This window comes from Homarus americanus, unplaced genomic scaffold (genome assembly GCF_018991925.1).
Source record: "Homarus americanus isolate GMGI-L3 unplaced genomic scaffold, GMGI_Hamer_2.0 scaffold24260, whole genome shotgun sequence".
In the NCBI taxonomy this organism is placed as follows: domain Eukaryota; kingdom Metazoa; phylum Arthropoda; class Malacostraca; order Decapoda; family Nephropidae; genus Homarus; species Homarus americanus.
In genome coordinates, this window is record NW_024721079.1 from 13,566,920 (window position 1) to 13,581,919 (window position 15,000).

Below are 15,000 nucleotides of genomic sequence, written 5' to 3' on the forward strand. Positions count from 1 at the left end.
CTCCCCTCCTAATCCTACCCTCCCCTCCTACTCCTACCCCCCTCTCTTCCTCCTACAACCCCTCTTTCCCTCCCTACCTATTCTTCCTCCCTCACATATACGCCCCCTCCTACTGCCACCCTCCTCCCCCACTCTCACCCACCCCACCTCCCTCCTTCTCCCACCCTCCCATTCTCTCCTCCTCCCACCCCTCACCCTTCTCCTCCAACGCTATTCCTCGTCCTCATCACCCTCCACCTCTCCCTCCTACTCACCCCCCCCCTCATCCTTCCACTCTTCTCTCACCTTCCCTATCCTCCCTCCTTTCTCTCCTCTTCCTACTCCGCCCTCACACTCCTTCCACTCTTCCCTCGCCCTCCCTCCCCTCTCTCCTCCACCCACTCCTCCTCCCCCATCTCCCGTCATCACTCCAAGGTCATGACCCCAGCTGACATGACCTATTCGTATTCATAGGTGTGTTGTGGCTATGATATATGCATTAGACTGTAATAGGCTGCCAGCACTGGTCACACAAAACATAGCATTGTGTTGAACGGCTTACTCTCGTCTGGTAATGAGATATGTTGGCTACCTGGGCTACCTGGGCTACCCGGCACTCGGGGATACCTGGCTTATCTAACACTCGGGGCTACCTGACCTACCTGGCACTCGGGGCTACCTGACCTATCTGGCACTCGGGGCTACCTGACCTACCTGGCACTCGGGGCTACCTGACCTATCTGGCACTCGGGGCTACCTGACCTACCTGGCACTCGGGGCTACCTGACACCCTGGGTTTCTCTATAAATGATAGTGTGCCATTGGGTTTAATTTATGGTTCACTGGTTCGAATCCTGTTCACCACTCTGGAATGCTCTGTACTCGGGCTCACGAAAACTAAGGAATCAAAAGTTGTTTTCGTGGATGATTTGACCTTCTATACACCTGTTCGAATCCAGATCACGAACCACGGATCAATATCTTCAGAGATTCGAACCCTCTAACAAATCCCTGTTTATCCAACATTTAGTGTGTTATAACGCTCCGGTATCGAGATTCGAATCCGCTGACGAATCCCGATTTACTTGGAATATCTTTAGCTTTAACTTGCTAGATTAAAAAAAAAAAAAAAAAAAAAAAAAAATATATATATATATATATATATATATATATATATATATATATATATATATATATATATATATATATATATATATATATATATATATATATATATATATATATATATATATATATATATATCATCCAATACTGAGTAATAGTTAAGGAAATGAAGCACCTGAAGATTAGCTCTCCAACCTAATTTCACCTGATGATTAACCACCCTAACGCTATCTTAGGGGACAAGATCGGGTTAGGTTAGGCTATGTTAGGTGAGGTATGTGTAGTGGTGATGGAGACGTGTGTGTGTGTGTGTGTGTGTGTGAACGAAAACCCACATCCAATGGACAGGTTACGTCATATCAGCGTTGATTGACGTTGGACTGAAATTGCAACGCAAATTCAACGCCCAGAACAACTTATTGATAATGTTAGTGCCTGGAAGAGATTTTTCCCTTTGTGTACATCTCATTATACACGTTGCCAGGCGTGTAATCACTATGCTTTTGTTATTTTTTCATATATGAAAAAAATACACAGCTCGTTGGATTGCTTTTTTTTATGTAATGTTCAGTTTAATCACATGTGGAATAGTTATCTCGACACTCCGGCCACTATATATATATATATATATATATATATATATATATATATATATATATATATATATATATATATATATATATATATATATATATATATATATATATAAAACAAAGAAGTATGTATGTGTGTGTGTGTGTGTGTGTGTGTCCGCACGAGAATCTCGGAAACTACTTTACTGATCTGTAGTGATGATGGATGGTGTTATATGTAGTGATGATGGATGGTGTTATATGTAGTGATGATGGATGGTGTTATATGTAGTGATGATGGATGGTGTTATATGCAGTGATGATGGATGGTGTTATATGTAGTGATGATGGATGATGATGTTATATGTAGTGATGATGGATGGTGTTATATGTAGTGATGATGGATGGTGTTATATGTAGTGATGGTGGATGGTGTTATATGTAGTGTTGATGGATGATGATGTTATATGTAGTGATGATGGATGGTGTTATATGTAGTGATGATGGATGGTGTTATATGTAGTGATGGTGGATGATGATGTTATATGTAGTGATGATGATGGTGTTATGTAGTGATGATGGATGGTGTTATATGTAGTATATGTAGTGATGATTGATGATGATGTTATATGTAGTGATGATGGATGGTGTTATATGTAGTGATGATGGATGGTGTTATATGCAGTGATGATGGATGGTGTTATGTAGTGATGATGGATGATGATGTTATATGTAGATGATGGATGGTGTTATATGGTGATGATGGATGGTGTTATATGTAGTGATGGTGTGATGGTGTTATATGTAGTGATGATGGGATGATGATGTTATATGTAGTGATGATAGATGATGTTATATGTAGTGATGGTGGGTGGTGTTATATGTAGTGATGGTGGGTGGTGTTATATGTGGTGATGATGGATGGTGTTATATGTAGTGATGATGGATGGTGTTATATCTAATGATGATGATGGTGTTATATGTGGTGATGATGGATGGTGTTATATGTGGTGATGATGGATGTTGTTATATGTAGTGATGATAGATGTTATATGTAGTGATGGTGGGTGGTGTTATATGTAGTGATGGTGGGTGGTGTTATATGTGGTGATGATGGATGGTGTTATATGTAGTGATGATGGATGGTGTTATATGTAATGATGGTGATGGTGTTATATGTAGTGATGATGGGATGATGTTATATGTAGTGATGATGGATGGTGTTATATGCAGTGATGATGGATGGTGTTATATGTAGTGATGATGGATGATGATGTTATATGTAGTGATGATGGATGGTGTTATATGTATGATGTGGATGGTGTTATATGTATGATGGGATGGTGTTATATGTAGTGATGATGGATGATGATGTTATATGTAGTGATGATGGATGGTGTTATATGTAGTGATGATGGATGGTGTTATATGTAGTGATGATGGATGGTGTTATATGTAGTGATAATGGATGATGATGTTATATGTAGTGATGATGGATGGTGTTATATGTAGTGATGATGGATGGTGTTATATGTAGTGATGATGGATGGTGTTATATGTAGTGATGATTCGATAATAAAATAATAACAGTTTAATGCTAAAAAAATATACTTTGCTGTACCGTTGTAGTGAAAAACATGGTGGAACTTACATACACCGTTAATGAACTATTGATGGACAAATCATCGTAGGCAATGACTCCTTACCAAGTTAACTGTACTTTGTTTTCCATCCTTAATATACAACTAATATGTGCACAGTATATAAACCATAAACCACCTTACAACACAATAATTGATTGCACTTTACACATAATACATAATAATAGAACAGCACTGCATATAATACTCAACTAAACCATATTAGAGAAGGTGTCTACCACTTACAACCCCAGACATCCTTTCACCTCCAATGCCCAGCAGTGACTGATAAATTTACAAAACACACCGTGTACCGGTGGACTACAAGCCTAACAGCACTAATAGAAGAAACTCCTTCATTAAGCTGCAAAAATAGTTCAACATACAGACATACATACTGTACATACATTTTAGGAAAATTTTTAGGTATCAAGTGCCAGCTTTGCTCACAAATAATTATACAAAATATTTTACATACATACATCCCGACACCAACACCACACGATCCTTTAGTTCGATGACTTAATTTATTGATTACGATGAATTAACCTCTTGCATATGATGACTTCACTTACTGATTAAGATGAATTGACTCCCTAAGTACGATTATTTAACCCCTTGAATACGATGACTTAACCCCTTGAGTACGATGACTTTACCCCTTGTACCACCCTAGACGTCTCACCCGCCTCTCTTTCTCTCCCACAGACGTACAACATCGACGCACAGATCGGGGACTCCTCAGCCTGTGCCACAGCCCTCATGTGTGGGGTAAAGGCCAACGTCAACACTCTGGGGCTTGATCACAGGGGCAAGTTCGAGGACTGTATGTCTACCTACACCGCCGGGGTCACCTCCATCACCGACTGGGCACAGAAACATGGTGAGTACTCTACCTCCTCATTCTCCTCCTCGTCTCAACATCTTATCAACCTTCTCCTCTTTCTCCCCCTCCTCTTTGATACAACATATCTACGCAGATATCACAACTATCGTAACATACATACATACTTATATACACATGTATACACAAAATACCCCCACGCATACATACAGGTAGGACATCCTCCACACAAAACATTCCCCCACCGCAACCCACACACACACACACCCTCCCCACACACAACCTCCACCCCCACACAACACACACCTCCCCCACACACAACAGCTCCCCCCCACACACACACCCTCCCCCACATACATTCTTATCCTTTAAATTTTACCTCTTTTATACAATTCCTGGAAGATCTGGTGACCAAAACAAACATATTGAAACTGTTCTTCACTTAATGTATAGAAAACGCACCCTCATATATACGAACGCACCCTCATTCATCTTCGGGTGTATGTGTTGTTGATGACTTGAATTTATGGCGCCCACACTTACGCCCACATTCACGATCACATTTACACCCACAGTTTTTACCACATTCACGCCCACATTCATGATCACATTCACACCCACATTCATAATCATATTCACTCCCACATTCTTGATCATGTCACACACACACACACACACACACACACACACACCGAGAGCTATATGTGTGTCCTTACATCACCTAAGTTATTATAGTGACGTGTTATTGTATCCTAACATTGGAATTATTGATTGACAAGTTAAAGGTGGACACTGAACAGGGATGATATATACGTGTAAATTATTAAGGTATATTGACGGTTTTGTCATGTGTTAACACCTGTGGGTAATTATGTCAGGTGATACAGTATTTCTTTTAGTTTAGCTTTTTTAAGAAGGAAAATATATGCATTAAGTTTCTGAGAGAGAGAGAGAGAGAGACAGACAGAGAGAGAAAGAGAGAGAGAGAATGAATGGATAGGTAAATTAGACAGCCAGACAGACAACAGATAGACAGACTGGGTAGCTAGATAGATTATAGATAGATAGATAGAGAGATACCGGAATAATTATGAGTTAATTTAATGAAAAATGCCGGAGTAAAAGTTGGTCGGGAGCAGAAGTGAGAGAATAATTGAGTCGAGTTCTTTCACGGAAGCCGGAGTAAGACGGAGTAATTTCACCCAGAGGAAAAAAAAGGAGTTGGCTGAGAGTCGATTAAGACGTGGACGCTGAATCAGGTGAGAGAGAGGGAGGGAGTTAGGTGAGAGAGAAGGGGGGAGTTAAGTGAGAGAGAGGGAGGGGTTCAGGTGAGAGAAAGAGAGGGAGTTAGGTGGGAGAAGGAAGGAGTTAGGTGGGAGGGAGGGAGTCACGTGAAAGTAGCGGTCTTAAAATCAACTCATATGCAGTATATAAAAAGATGGACAGAGAAGCTCGCTAAAGAAAACGATGAATTAGCCTTTAAGGCTTCACGGGGAGAAGAACGCCCCGCCCCACCTCTCTCTTACAGCCATACAAAACTGTAGCAGCAACATCACAACCCACAGTGGCAGCCTTATGGGGGCGTTGTGGGCGAGGGGAAGTAGGAACAATGTCTTTTCTCCTCCCTCGCGCGCGCACACACACACACACACACACACACACACACACACACACACACACACACACACACACACACACACGACTCACACGACTCACAAAATAATGACACCAGAGCCACACACCTATCACACCGTCCCAGATACACTGCCACGTTTATCGTCTCCCATACACCTGTTGGCCTCCCACACAGGTAATGTCATTGTGTGGTGAAGTGGGTGAAATATGTGGTGTTTTTTCCCCGATTGTGACAGTGATGATAATGATGGCCGCTATCTCTGTCACGTTATTTATCTGTCACAAAATATAGAACCTTTCTGAGGGGGTGATTTCTGTCTCCTGGAACTGTTCTCATTCGTCCTTGATGATTGATAGTTGTAGTAACGCGGTTACCTGGGGATATACTGTATTGGTATTGTTCTGTGTTCTTTTATCGGGTCATAGACAACAACATAAGCAAATTTGCTGATGACACTAAAATAGGACGTGTTATTAAATCTGAAGAGGACTCCGCAAAACTACAGGAATATCTAAACAAATTTTTCGAATGGTCTGAAAAATGGCAGATGAAATTCAACGTGGACAAATGTAAAGTACTCAGTATAGGAGATGTAAACAGGGAAACCAGATACCAGATGAACAACGATGCCATAGAGAAATCCGACTGCGAGAGAGATTTAGGAGTAATGATAAGTAGGAACCTTAAGCCAAGTAAACAATGTGTTTTTGCTTGTAACAAGGCTAATAAAGTACTTGGGTTCATACAAACAGTGTTAGTTACAAGACTAGCGAGGTCATCCTAAAACTGTATCTTGCTCTTGTGAGACCACACCTGGGTTACGCAGTTCAGTTCTGGTCACCGTATTACAGAATGGATATAGAATCCTTAGAAAGAATTCAGAGGAGAATGACACGACTAATCCCGGGTATTAGGAACCTTGAGTATAGAGACAGGTTAAAGCATCTTAATTTGCACTCCCTCGAGAGACGTAGAGCGAGGGGCGACCTGATAGAGGTGCATAAGTGGAAGTCAGGGTTAAACAAAGGGGACATTACAAAGGTACTCAAACTATCCAACCAGGAGAGAACTCGTAACAATGGTTTTAAATTAGACAAATTTCGATTTAGGCGTGAAATAGGTAAACACTGGTTTGGAAACAGAGTAGTGGATGAATGGAACAAGTTACCAAATATCATCATTAACTCGAATACGCTGAATAGCTTCAAACGTAGGTTGGATGCTTATATGAGCAATAGGGGTTGGGTGTAAACGGAACTGCCCAGTATGGGCCAATAGGCCCGCTGCAGTTTCCTCCATTCTTATATTCTTATGTTCTTATGTTCTTATGTTCTCCCTTCCTATTTCACCTAAAGACTAACCACTTTAACCTACCTGGTGGATTAAGTTAGATTAGGTTAGGTCAAGGTTGGTTAGGTTAGGTTAGGTTAGTTAATCTCCAGGTGAAATAAAATGAGGAGTTCTAATCTACAGGTAATCGTTTTCTCATTTCGTAATAAGGTTTACTGGCAGCCCACTCACAGAACCCCAGCCAGTCAGGTTCCCAGCCTGGGTGATATAGGCTGCATCTCTCCAGGACTCAGGGTGGGACAGTTCTGGTGTCTCATTTCAGAGGAGCAGTGAAAGACTTGTTTAAGACATTGAAAATTTACCTCAGAACCATGGTTGAGTCATTCATTAACCTGGTGAGGTGTGTGTGTGTGTGGGAGGTATATTATCCTTAGCACTCACTCACTCACTCTCTCTTGTGTTTCGGTAAGTGTGTGAGTGATAGTGAGAGAGACTGGGTGAGAGGGAGTGAGGGAGGGTGAGTGAGAGTGTGGAGTGGGAGAGGGTGAATGAGAGAGTGGGGAGTGGGGAGATTGGTGGGAAGGTGGTGGGAGGAGTGGGGTGAGGGGAGGTGTGGAGTGGGAGAGGTGGGTGGGGAGGAGTGGGGTGAGAGAGGGAGGGTGAGTGGGAGGACCAGGTGAGGAGAGGTGGGTGGGACAGTGGGGGGGAGGGTGGGTGAGGGAGTGGGTGGGGAGGTGGGTGAGGAGGTGGGGTGGGGAGGAGGTTGGTGGGAGTGGGGTGAGGAGAGGGTGGTGGGGAGGTAGGTGGGGAGGGTTGAGGTGGGGAGGGGTGGTGTGAGGAGTGGGGAGTGGGGGGTGGGGTGGGGAGAGTGGGGAGGAGGGTGGTGGGGAGTGGGGTGAGGAGGGGTGGTGGGGAGTGGTGGGGAGGGTGGTGGGGAGGTAAATTGAGGAGTGGGGAGTGAGGAGAGGTGAAGTAGAGTTGGTGGGGAGGTAGGGTGGAGTGGGAGTGGGGAGAGTTGGTGGGAGTGGGGTGAGGAGGGTAGGTGGGGAGAGGTGGGGTGGGAGTGAGGTGGGGAGGGTGGTGGGAGTGGGTGAGGAGAGTTGAGGTGGGAGGTTGAGGTGGGGAGTGAAGTGAGGGGGATGGGTGGAGGTGGGGTGGGAGGTGGGTGGGGAGTGGGGTGGGGAGTGGGGGTGGAGTGGGTGGGAGGGGTTGGGTGGGGAGGTGGGTGTGGGGAGAGGTGGGGTGTGGGGATGGGGTGGGGTGGGTGGAGGTGGGGTGGGGAGGTTGGTGGGGAGTGGGGTGGGGGTGGAGTGGGATAGTAAGTGAGAGAGGGTGAGTGGGAGAGTAAGTGAGAGAGAGTAAGTGAGAGAGGGTGAGTGGGAGAGGGTGTGAGAGAGGTTATATGTCTAAGTGTTTTATCTTGCTCAGGTCTCTTACCTTACGCCTGGTGAGTGAGTGTGTGGGGGAGTGTGTGAGAGGTTGTCTCTCTAGTGTGTTAAACTTCCCAGGACCTCTCTCTCTCTCTCTCTCTCTCTCTCTCTCTCTCAGACGGGTGTGTGTGAGAGAGCTGTGTTCTACTATATTCGGCCAATTGACTCCGTTGAGAGTTTGTGAGAGGCAGCAAGATGTGAGAGTAACCCAATGTGAGAGGAAGTAAGAGTAAGCCAGAAAGAGGGAGTGAGAGTAAGCCAGAAAAGAGGAGGAGAAGTAACTAAGTGTGTGAGGAAATAGGGAAGTAATCCAGTGTGATAGAGTGAGAGTAACCCAATGAGAGAGGGAGGAGAGAGTCAGGTGTGAGGGGGGAGGGAGGCGGGTGTGGTGGGCAAACTTCTACAAGAGACACTGTCGACAGGTCCTGTAACTTTGGGGCAGCAATTACTGTGAGAGAGAGAGAGAGAGAGATGCAGATAGACAAAAATATTCATTTAAACGAGTATTATTCTTACCATCACCACATTATAATATTTCCCCCAGTATTGTCAGATCACGTTCACCTCTTAAAAAAGACATCCACTAAATAACTACACAATATTACTGGCCAGTGTTTAGTCAAGTGAGTGTCCGCCTCATCTGATCTGACGGATGGATGGATTCTTCTGCCTAATATAGTAATAATAATAATAATAATAATAATAATAATAATTACTCTTTATAAAATGAATACAAAATTATAAAAATATCAAATAAAGGTATAATAATAATAATAATAATAATAATAATAATAATAATAATAATAATAATAATAATAATAATAATAATAATAATAATAATAATAATAATAATAATAATAATAATAATAATAATAATAATAATAATAATAATAATAATAATAATAATAATAATAATAATAATAATAATAATAATAATAATAATAATAATAATAATAATAATAATAATAATAATAATAATAATAATAATAATAATAATAATAATAATAATAATAATAATAATAATAATAATAATAATAATAATAATAATAATAATAATAATAATAATAATAATAATAATAATAATAATAATAATAATAATAATAATAATAATAATAATAATAATAATAATAATAATTAATAATAATAATAATAATAATAATAATAATAATAATACAATAATAATAATAATAATAATAATAATAATAATAATAATAATAATAATAATAATAATAATAATAATAATAATAATAATAATAATAATAATAATAATAATAATAATAATAATAATAATAATAATAATAATAATAATAATAATAATAATAATAATAATAATAATAATAAATAATACAATAATAATAATAATAATAATAATAATAATAATAATAATAATAATAATAATAATAATAATAATAATAATAATAATAATAATAATAATAATAATAATAATAATAATAATAATAATAATAATAATAATAATAATAATAATAATAATAATAATAATAATAATAATAATAATAATAATAATAATAATAATAATAATAATAATAATAATAATAATAATAATAATAATAATAATAATAATAATAATAATAATAATAATAATAATAATAATAATAATAATAATAATAATAATAATAATAATAATAATAATAATAATAACAATAATAAATAATAATAACAATAATAATAATAATAATAATAATAATAATAATAATAATAATAATAATAATAATAATAATAATAATAATAATAATAATAATAATAATAATAATAATAATAATAATAATAATAATAATAATAATAATAATAATAATAATAATAATAATAATAATAATAATAATAATAATAATAATAATAATAATAATAATAATAATAATAAAAGGACCATAAATAAAATAAATAAAAATAAAAAATATCAATACAGTACTGAGAAACAATATATGTATTTTGTGTTACCAAAGTAAGAGAAACAATTGAGACCCAACAATTGTGTGTAAATGAGGCAGAAAGTCAGATCAGCAACCTGGGACTTGGTCACAATTTTCGTGATGCCATATGGCAGCAGGGTCTACCATTAGACAACACATTATGCTTCCAACTCCTGTCTATTATGGTTTAATGATATGTTATTAGGGTAGTCTCTCTCTCTCTCTCTCTCTCTCTCTCTCTCTCTCTCTCTCTCTCAGTTCACACATACCACCACGCTGTCATAGCGTTCTCATCAACAATAAGTGTCGGACAAGGTCAAATATGTGTTTATGTTGTGTTTTAGTCACAAACACAACGCTTCACTTTATTGTGTGAAATTGATGTAATATAATTGTTGCGATTTATTCATATATGTTTCATGCTTTGGTTAATTTACATATTTATTTCATTCCCTTGTTATTGTATTTACCTTATTTTTTATTATTGCATGAATTAGTTAATTGGTTTAGGTTAGGTTAGGTTAGGTTAGGTTAGGTTAGGCCGGGTCGGGTCGGGTCGGGTCGGGTTAGGTCGGGTCGGGCTCGGTTAGGTCGGGTCGGGCTTTGGTCGGGTCGGGCGGTCGGGTCGGCTAGGTCGGGTCGGGTCGGGTTAGGTCGGGTCGGCTTGGGTCGGGTTAGGTCGGGTCAGGTCGAAGCGATGGGTCGGGTTTACGGCCGAAGTGGCCGGGTCAAATGGGTTAGGTCAGGTCAGCTCGGGGTTAGGTTAGGTTAGGTTAGGTTAGGTTAGGTTAAAGACCAAAATTCCATCACTCTACACAGTCCAATGTTTATGATGCCAATTACACCAATTAGACGTGTTAATAGGACGAATGACCGATAGTTAGAATAATTGGCAGAATTATCCTCAGCAGTGGCGGCAGTTTGGGGTAATATGAGAAAAATGGATGACATGAGATTATAATTGGGTCTTTGTAGTGTGTGTGTGTGTGTGTGTGTGTGTGTGTGTGTGTGTGTGTGTGTGTGTGTGTGTGTGTGTGTGTGTGTGTGTGTGTGTGTGTGAAGAGCTTGGCAGCCAGAAGGCTGAAAATATACAGTTACATATTTGGGGAATGGGTTACGAATTACAAATAATATGTAACATAAGTGACACAAATAAGACATATAATAACTTAGATGGGGATCAGCTCAAACTACAGTTCATTTCAACATAGTGACAGTGTAGGGAGCAGTGTTTACTGGGAGTGAATACACTGATTTATTACATGTTATTGATAATTTTTACAATGGTTGGGACTGGGCTGTTCTTATAGCGATCAGTTCGTGCACGTATGGGCTGGATGCGGTTGTGGTGTCGAACAGCAATTCTCGGACAGGGGATCTCAGGTGGTAGTAGGGGCCGGTGTCGGGGATGGTGTAGAAGCTTCTTACCAAATTTGCAGATGAGGCCGTGGTGATGGTCAGTGAGAGTCGAAAGGGTCAGTGTGTTGAGCGCTTCTTGATATGTGGAGTAGGAAGGGGAGAGAATAATCTTGCATGCCCTCTTTTGCACTTTTTCTAGGTGTTTACGTTGTGTGGCATTTAGGGAGGAAGACCAGGTGGGGGAGGCATAGGTGAGCTTGGGAAGTATGAATGTTGTGTATACACTGAGGAGCTCGTGTGCAGGAACTCCGAGGGACTTGAGTCGGCGGAGGAGGTGGAGACGGAAACTGGAGGATTTGACAACTTCACTGACGTGTGGTTTCCAATTTAGTTTGTTGTCTATGGTTACGCCGAGGAGCTTAGTGGAATCTACAACCTGGAGTGTGTTCGGACCTAGGGTAATGGAAGGAGGTGGGACAATGTCGGAGGAGAGGTTGATGTGCATAACCATGGTCTTGGTATGGTTGATAGTGACATGGTTGTTGGTGGCCCAGTTTTGGAGACTGTTCAATAAATCCTGAAGGGCGGTATAGTTGGGAGCAGAATTGTTGACGCTGATCCCAATGGTGGAGTCGTCGACATATTTCCAGCGAGCAGGGGTTTCTCTTAGGGCATCATTGATGAGCATAAGGAAGCAGAGTGGTCCCATCTTGGTGCCTTGGGGACGCCACAGGTGAGTGACTGAAAGGTGGAGACAGCCCCTCGGAAGCGTACAGCTTGGCGTCGGTCACTGAGGAAGTCTGTAAGCCATGGTATGAGACTTCTCCGAAGCCCGAGGTCAATAGCTTTGTTTATGATTATATTGTGGTCGACTAGGTCGAACGCTTTAGTGAAATCAATGAAGGCGACAGCTACAGACGTTTTTCGTTTCTCGAGATGGCGGTATATGTAATCGAGAAAGCTGACAAGACAGTGAGTGGTGGAGGAAGTTTTCATGTTGCCAAATTGCTGAGGGTCTACGACTCCTGCAATATCAGCATAAGCCCAGTCAAACACAAAACTTTCACAGATTAGGCTGGGCTGTGTGTGTGTGTGTGTGTGTCTTTTGGTATTATGATGTGCTCAAACTACTGGCCTTTAACTGTTAGCCTCAAACAACTGGCCTCAAACTGCTGGCCTCAAACTACTGCCCTCAAAATGTTAGCCTCAAACTGCTGGCCTCAAACTGCTGGCCTCAAACTGTTGGCCCCAAATTACTGACCTGAAAATACTGGCCTCAGACTACTGGCCTCAAAATGTTAGCCTGAAACTACTGGCTTCAAACTACTGTTCTTAAACTACTGGCCTCAAACTGATGGCCTCAAATTGTTATCCCCAAACTATTGGCTTCAAACTACTGGCCTCAAACTGTTAGCCTTAAACTACTGGCCTCAAACTTTTGAACTCAAACTACTGGCCTCAAATTGTTCGCCTGAAACTACTGGCCTCAAACTACTGGCCTCAAACTACTGTCCTCAAACTGCTGGCCTCCTGGGTTCTCTCTCTCTAGGGTAGTGTCAAGCAGGACGGAGGTAACTGTACTCTGCTATTTGCAACATGATAGTATTGACTTAACTGCGCTTGTCTGTGTTCCTGCACTGGTTTGTTTATGTCTAATAGAGAGAGATAGAGAGAGAGAGAGAGAGAGAGAGAGAGAGTTAAATTTAACGAGCGGGTTTTGTTTCCGAGGAGTGTTGACTGTCCTTGTGTTGACATGATATCACCTCCTTGGGCGAAGCTGAAAGGATTAGTTTAAACTTTTAACGAACAATAACTGTCGAAAGCTTAATCTCTCCGCTTGTTTGGTTCATTGTTATGGTGGCAACAACACGCTATCCTTAACCAATCAACATCGAGGTGTTTAGGTTCTAGCCCAATCAGCTTACAGCTACACATACCGGGTACATCTAGCAGTTGGAGCTACGTTGTCTTTAGCCAATCATCGTATTTTTTTTGCTCTTTGCTCAATTAGCTTACAGTTTAACCCTTTTCTGATTTGACTGATAGATGCTCTTCCTTTCCTCTAATTTTCTCGTGTTTTTCATACTGTCTTTTAAATTGTTGTTCTTAAGGAAATATAAATGGGTTTCTTACACATGGAGATTAGCTATTTTTAAGTCTGTCCACCTTCTGACGCAGAGTTTCGTGAACATACAACAACAAGACTGATGTTGGTAGTAGTAGGAGCAACAAGCAGAGGCGCCATCACCAGCATCAAGGAGGATCTGCTGGCTGGGAGAGCAACACATGCTTGCCTGCCAGTGGGGGAAACCGAGAACTGACTCACCCGATTATATGACAGTGTTTTGTGTGTGTGTGTGTGTGTGTGTGTGTGTGTGTGTGTGTGTGTGTCTTGGCTTGTAGGAGAATACATAACATTCCCTGATCTTCCACCAATGTTTATATGAATCAGCTGATCAGGTGGGGAAGGAGAACCTGTCGATGAGGGTGTCCGTGATGACGTCTTCCATCTATCTCTCTGATACGAGACTCACGATGCGTAAGAGTTGTTGAAATGATATATGATTTCGAGGACGAGGTGCTTTTACGAGACGTTATCGAGGACGAGCTGCTTTTACGAGACGTTATCGAGGACGAGATGTTATAAGACCGTGACATATCCGAGTAAAAGGTAAACTCACGAATTTCTTGACGCAATTCAACCCAATATTTGTATACAAACCAAGAGAAACTTTTTTAACTAAACTAAACCCCAAAGAAAATAGTCCTGCCGATAGAAAACCAAATGAATGGCTTCTTGGCCCAATAACACAGAAGGAAAATGGAATCCAGTGGGGGTGAAGTACATACCTTGGGAGGGGACAGGTAAAGTTGAGTGTTTCCGGCGGTAGGTGGTCACTTATTTTCCTGGGAGAGTTAGTGAGAGTGAGAGGGTCCCCTTGGAAGAGTAGATAGGGGTTAGACTATAGCCTTCTGGGGGGACTTAGTGAGAGTGAGTGGATTGAGAGAGTACCCTTGGGAGAGTGTGGGTAAGTGAGAGGGATCTTGTGAGAGATGTTGCAACAGTAAGAGAGAGAGAGAGAGATACTGAATAAGACCGCTGTTAATCTCATATTCATCATCATTCTCTGTCTCTCTCTCTCTGGTACAACAAAATCACAGCCTCACAGCTACAGGAGGGAGGGGAGGAAAGCATC

The 15,000-nt window shown here is 40.7% G+C and overlaps 1 protein-coding gene across 1 annotated transcript in view; it reads left to right on the forward strand.

The window, feature by feature from the left end:
* The window catches only part of LOC121861576 (zonadhesin-like), a 32,569-nt gene that overhangs the window by 12,488 nt on the left and 5,081 nt on the right, over positions 1-15,000 (forward strand). Inside the window, exon 4 of the mRNA XM_042359460.1 lies at positions 4,025-4,199. Within this exon, the coding sequence (XP_042215394.1) occupies positions 4,025-4,199 (175 nt within the window). The remainder of the gene's footprint in view (positions 1-4,024; positions 4,200-15,000) is intronic.